We start from the raw sequence: 6,570 nt of genomic DNA, 5'->3' as shown, positions 1-6,570 counted from the left end.
CTTTAGGCTGAAACAAGAAAGCAAATCTTGTTATGTATCTGCAATCTCATTCTTTTGATCCCCACCCAAATCTCATTAGCATACAACCACGGGCAAAACCAGAGAATCCCTTTGAATTTGTAGCAGGAGCACAAAGACGAAAAAGCTGCTATTGGCAGCTAACCACGCAAAACCATAATACATCGCAGTGTTTTAATTTTTCTGAGAAAAAAGTGAAAAAAAACAACAAAAAACTATAATCACTTTGTGTCAATAACACAAATTACAGTTACTTACTGCTGAGAGAAAATTTACCAAATCACTCATCATTGAGAAAACAATGGGATCACTGAATGTTGAGGGAAAAAAGTGTTATGGAGACATTAAATGGGGAGAAAAAAAGTCTGGAGTTACTCAGCTTGGGTGAAAGAAAACAAATCAGTCAGTGTTAAGGGAATGAAATGTGGAATTAATGAATTTGAGGAAAACGTAATACAAACACTCAGTGTTTATAATGGAAACATGCTTTAGAAAACAGGATTCAAAAGTAGGGGAATTACTTAATGTTCAGAAAAACTACACATTAATTTCCATTTCTAATGCAAATATCTATAACTATGCGTAATAGCCTGAATGACAGGAAACATGAGCCGTCAATTCCAAATAACTATAAACTTGTGTTTTTCTTGCAGTTAGACAGAGATTGATGTTTGTAATTAGCTCTTCATTGAAACTTTAATGCTTTAATCAGCAAAAGTCAGGAACACAAGTTTTTATACACTGAAAGAACTGATCTACACCACAAAGCAGTTTCTTCACCAGCTTCAGATTCTTGTTATATGAAATCTGCTGGAGGACAAGAGAGGGGCCTGCAGCTCCAGACTGCTGAAATTCAGAGTCTGTCAACAGACTAAGAGTCTCTCTGGAGAGGCAGCTTCATCATGTGGTGCAACGCCATTCTCTCCGGCAGTGAAGGAAAAGAAAGTGATCAAAACGTCTCAGCACTGTTGATTATTTCTTGATTTTACATTTGAACATAGGAAAAGAGTCTGTAGGTCAGTAACAGTCTCTCAGGCTGTGGGGCCTCCACAGATTCTACTTGTTTATCCTACAGGTCTAATAAATTTGTGCACAAAGCGAACACCTTACACCTGTTTTCAAATCATTTTTGAACTGTTTCTGAAAAGACACAAGGTCTGCAACGATGCTTAGTTAGGTGATATATGTCAAAGTAACATCCAACTCGGGAACCACAGTTTCTGAGTGAAACAAAGTCCAATACTCCACTTTAAAACTGTCTTGGAGACCAGCAACCTCCCACAACATCTGGAGGTTTGAAGATGCTCTGGCCGTATAAGTATCACAATTTAGCTTTTGTCAAACGTGCTTTAATCATTTCCAATTGTCCCTTCTAACATAACACGTTTTAAGAGAAAATGCTCACTTGTTGCAAGATAGTTCTCATCTACTAACAGGTGCCACGATGAACGTGAATCCTAATTTTGTTTAATGAATAAATTAGCTTATCAGGGTGGTTAGAGATGGACGTTGTGTTTTATTGTCTGAAGTCCTGAATAACTCCAGAGATCTCGTCTTTTTGTCCAGAGTGAATTTCAATTTCGCAGCTTGTGAGACTAACCTACATAGATTCTGTATCTCTTATGAAACACAGTGTAAGCTAAGTAAGTCATGCTGACCTCTATTCTGTCACACCCTCTTGTTGTGAGAACTGTTTTATTATGTAACTGATGCATGCAGAATGACACCACGCCAAAATATTAGAAAGTATACTGGCTAAAAAGGGGGGCGGAGGGGGGATTTAAAAGGATTCCCAGTAAGATGGGCTGCTCCATCGTGCTATCCAGCGTCTCATCAAACAGATACTTAACAGGATTGTAATCCCAGATTTTGGTCACGTGAGTGCAAACTTGGCCAAATGGGAAGGCGAGTCTCTGTAGTACGCTTCCGCCATTACATTATTACAATGCCTTGTAGGCTGGACTATGGTTCGCGGAAAAAAGAAAAAAAAAAAGAAAAAAGAAAAAGAAAAGCTTCAGCGCCTCACGTAAAACCCACACACATACACACACATACGCGTGCGCAGACACACACACACACACACAGAGAGAGAGAGAGAGAGACACAGTGACACATTCAGACTGCGCGCACGCCCATCGAGCAGTATAATAACGCACTCTGACAGATAAACAATGAGGAAGGAGCCGCTGCGGTTGAGGAAATCATGCACATGTTGGAGGATTTAAATCGACATTCGCACGGTTTCTCGACAAAATACACGGATGATGCGCGCTTTGTGAGGGAGCGATCTGCAGCCTTTCAACATAATCTTTATGTCAGAATCGGCGCCAGACGAGGAGGGTGACTTTTGACTTGGAAGTGTACACATTTACACGCACGCACACAAAAAAAGCCCTATCTGACATTTTTTTTTCTGCAACGCTGGGGCTTTTGTGGCTTTGAGAGGACGTTTCGTAATGATATAAAACTGAAAGGAAGGAAGGATTTTTTTCAAACCTCCGTCTACAGCAGTCGCCTGCTTCTCGTTTTCCTGGTTGGTGGAGTGTCAGAATAGTTTTTTCTTTCTTCTTGTCTGAATGGTTTGACCCATGATTTTTGGGTGTTATTGCTGGGAACCCGCTTGACTTTGTCCGCCAGGAGCAACGCAGAACAAGGAGGAGAAGAGGGGGGGTGGATCTTTTTCTTTCTCTTTTCTTTTTTGTCTTTATTATTATTTTTTTATATATATACAGCTATCGGGTTCCTCGGATCGTTTGGTTTAGAAGCAACAGAGGGATTAAATATTCCTGCTCGCAGCGCCCTGTTTGTGCGAGCCAGACTGGCTTACATTGTGAGAGGAACGGTTGTGGCAAGAGAAAGAAGGGCTATAAATAGCGCATGCAATTCTCAAAAACTATCACAAGTGGTGCATCAGCTTGTGGAGCACACGGAATCAGATATCCTGCATAGCAATCGCCTTTTTTTTCGTATTGAGTAGATCTTTTTTTTTTGTTGTTCTTCCTTGCAGCGTTTCTATTTAAAGTTTCGACGCGTAGAATTTCTACATATCTGGGCTGTTTTCTGAGAAAGGAGGGGAAAAGGAGTGGTTTTCTCATGGATCGGGGCGATTTAATGATGAAACTACATGCGGAAAGACTGATTTGGAGACAAGCCGATCTTCCTCTGCGCGTGGATTGAAATGGATCTATTATATGACAGTGATCGCATTTGGAATCGCCTGACCTGGATTGTAACAATGTTGTGATCTCTCTGTCTCTCTCCCCCCGCTCCCCACATCATCTCCCTCTCTCTCGCTCGCCCGCTCTTTCAACACACGCTTGGATTTATACGCACGGGCTTTATGGATGCATTGTGCACTTCGTTTTGAATACGCCCATTCTCTCATACCGACCATCCCGAGTCTATTATCCGCGGCTCTTGTAAGACTCGTACAAGGGAACCGATTTGTCACCCCTGATCGGTGTTTGGATACCGATGTAAGGATTTCGACATGCCCTGCGCTGGCGACCCCAAAGGCGGACGATTATGACTGCAACGGCGAATTGGGTGGCTAACGGGGCAAGCCTTGAGGACTGCCACTCCAACATCTTCTCTCTGGTACGGTATCAATAAATCATGCTCGGCCATCTATGATAGACAGGTCATAAGACCGTGGGAGGCACACTTATATGTCTGCCTGCTGTACAAAGGTGAAGCAATTGGTGATGTTGTTATTGGGCAATCATTAACACACATGCAAACTATCACATTTTACCACTAGACCTGTTAGATTAATCATTTCTGTGTAACCTATAAAGAAAAACCTCATTTAAAAAAAAAATCAATCAAATTACATTGGATTTTTTTTTTTTTTTGCATGCATTTGAAGATCCAATGTGTTCCAAGCATATATTGACACAAAAAGCAGTAGATTTTTTATTGTTATTATCATCCTTTTACTTAATCATATTGCTGGAAATCTTCCTGGAACTCTGTTGCAATGCCAAGAAACTAACTTTCAAGGAGGAAGCCTCTGTTTATTATCTCAGGATTATTTCATTTGCTTTGAAAGAAAGAGGGGAAAAAATAGGTTAACGTGTGAAATTACTTCAGCAGAACATGAAGAGCGTTGAAGAGTAGCAGAAAAAAAAGGAGTTCAAAAATTTTGACAATAACACGCGTTAAACGGAAGCTGCAAAAAAAAAAAAAACTGTTGGACTCCATACGTGCAGTGTCATGGGTTTTTTTTTTTTTTTTTTTTTGCAGAACTCACTGGTTTTGAGGTTGCAGGAGACAAAGCGTCGTGTTTTTCACAGTTTTCCTCCTGCAATCAGTGAGTTAACTGTCTTACCACAGCAAGCAGTCAAGTGTAAAGGCATGCAGGAGACTGATCTCAGGCTGCCGAGAACCACAACAACATAGGGGTCCTGGGGGCTTTTCAGGTGATGGTGCAGGTTGCGAACCGGCAGCAGACTGTGTTACGCTGCACTAAGTGTGACACCAAAGCTATTTAAATACGTCTCAGAGAATGTTTATAAATAGAAACGGAGACTTTTTATTTAATTTCTTTGAATTTTGAGGCTTGCGCAGAACTTTTTGTTAAAAAAACCGTACATATTTGACACCGGGGAGAGAGGAATTTTAAAGTGGTATCATTAACTATTCAGACGCTTCTTGCATGAATTCCTCTGCACTGATTCTGATGCACATGCAGCATTGTGCATCTTAAATTTTCCTTGCTTGACACAGCCGAAAACTGTGATTGTGTCCTTGTCACCGTCTCATCCGAGGCTATTCCCTTTGTGGGGGGGAAAAAAAAAAGAAAAAAAGCTCTCATTCACTCACTGGAGCTTTATTGGCCATCATGAACATCCTTTTCAAACTGAGGGTGAAAGAGACCATCCATCAGCCGGCTTGTTGAGAATATTTATGACTGGCAAGTGCCTCAGCGGTTACTAACTGGCGGGGTTCCTGCAGGGGAGTCCAAGACAGAACAAAATTGTAAAGCACACCGTGTGTACTGGTTTGAGACGGACGCAGCAGCGAAACATGTATCTTGATGTTGACACTTTAAGGGTCGGTGGTGTGGGGTGGCATCAGTGTTTGTAAATAAGGAAGTCTTTTTTTTTTTTCTGCAAAGACGTTGCAGAAAAATAAGTTGTTTCCATTTGTGGCAAATCGGTATAAATAAAATATTTTTTATTGCAATTGTGTTTATCAGAAAATATGAACGCACTTCTTGACCTGAACCGATACTGACGGTTTGGACGAGGAGTGTCTTTGGCTTGGAAAGCGAAATCAGCCAGTGTTTCACACTCTGATCTCTAAGTCAACTTTAGTTTTACCCAGATGGATTATTAAACATGGAGCTGCCGTGGCTTTGTTCAGAGTTTAATAACATTCCAGACTTGCTCATTTTTGCAAGAAGCACTAATTTTGCTACTAATGTGATTATTTATACAGAGGGTAAAACAGTACTTTTTGAACTGACTTAATTGTCTTGGTGTGATGCTCTCACTTTATTTTGAAAATAGGAGCAAAAACTTTAGTCACACTTTCACATTAAACTATTGTCATTATATTTCTGTGGAAGCTGTCAGCAGCATGTATTATTTGTATTAGCATAAAATTCCTTGAAATAATCTTTAGCCTGCATAATAAAATACAGTATCCTAATTCTCAGTAAGCGTATTGCTTCAATGCACTGACCCATAACTGAACTAAAAACATGCTTATCAAATTCAGAGTTTATTCCCATTTAAGTTGAGAATAAACTCTAAATATTTCAGACTGATCTATAAGTGAAGTTCTGTTTTTACTAGATAAATCTTTAAACATGGCACTTTTTTTTGCTGTTCTAACACAGCTAAGCTATTTCCATCATAATCCCCTTGAAGCTTCTTGTTGGCAGCTTTCAAACTGTAAATATTAATTTTTTATAACATTTCTATAAAGCATAAAGTGGTTTGACGATATTTAGCACTAGATCATTCATGCTGCACCTGATGGTAGTTTTCGACAGAATTATAACTTGTCTCAGTGAACATGTTTGATTTTCAAATACAGGAATCACATGCAAGCGTCGTCAGTTAAAGTTGCATAAATGACAAGCAAGAGCAAGATTACTAAACATTTTCGACTCTCATATCTGGGTTAAGATCTTTTTCACCTGAGGAATATTTAAAGTTTGTACTTTTCCGTCTAGACCTCGTCTTTAGCTTGTTCATGCTCACGAAACACAAATTAATATTGTGTAAGTGTTAACTGTAAAATCTATTTGAAGTTTGCTACTGGCGTCATGCAGCTTTTAAATAAATTTTTTATAGCTGATATAAAATCATCTAATGCTTTCAAATGATAAGCGGGATATTTTGTTTCTTTTTATTTTATTTTATACTTTTTACCATTTAAAACCAAATACTGCACAGAAACATGTTGCTTGTTTTCGATGGCCTACTTGATCACAAAATATGCTAATAAAATTTCATATTTTTTATTTGCAAAAAAAAAAAAAAAAAAAAAAAAAAAAAAAAAAAAAGATAAGCCACAGATGTGATTCCTCACTTTTTCCGA

At 39.1% G+C, this 6,570-nt stretch overlaps 1 protein-coding gene across 2 annotated transcripts in view; it reads left to right on the top strand.

Annotated features, from left to right (window-relative positions):
• The first annotated feature begins 2,121 nt into the window (after window positions 1-2,121).
• The window catches only part of LOC103149633 (mediator complex subunit 13L), a 93,503-nt gene continuing 89,054 nt past the window's right edge, over window positions 2,122-6,570 (top strand). For both annotated transcript variants that reach the window (XM_007568903.2, XM_007568896.2), the window contains exon 1: window positions 2,122-3,615. In XM_007568903.2, coding sequence (XP_007568965.1) covers window positions 3,544-3,615 — 72 coding nt within the window. In that variant the 5' untranslated portion in view covers window positions 2,122-3,543. The remainder of the gene's footprint in view (window positions 3,616-6,570) is intronic.

Source organism: Poecilia formosa, unplaced genomic scaffold, assembly GCF_000485575.1.
Source record: "Poecilia formosa unplaced genomic scaffold, Poecilia_formosa-5.1.2 Scaffold6, whole genome shotgun sequence".
In the NCBI taxonomy this organism is placed as follows: Eukaryota; Metazoa; Chordata; class Actinopteri; order Cyprinodontiformes; family Poeciliidae; genus Poecilia; species Poecilia formosa.
The sequence above is the reverse complement of the archived record's forward strand: the minus strand, read 5'-3'. Positions and strand labels throughout refer to the sequence as shown.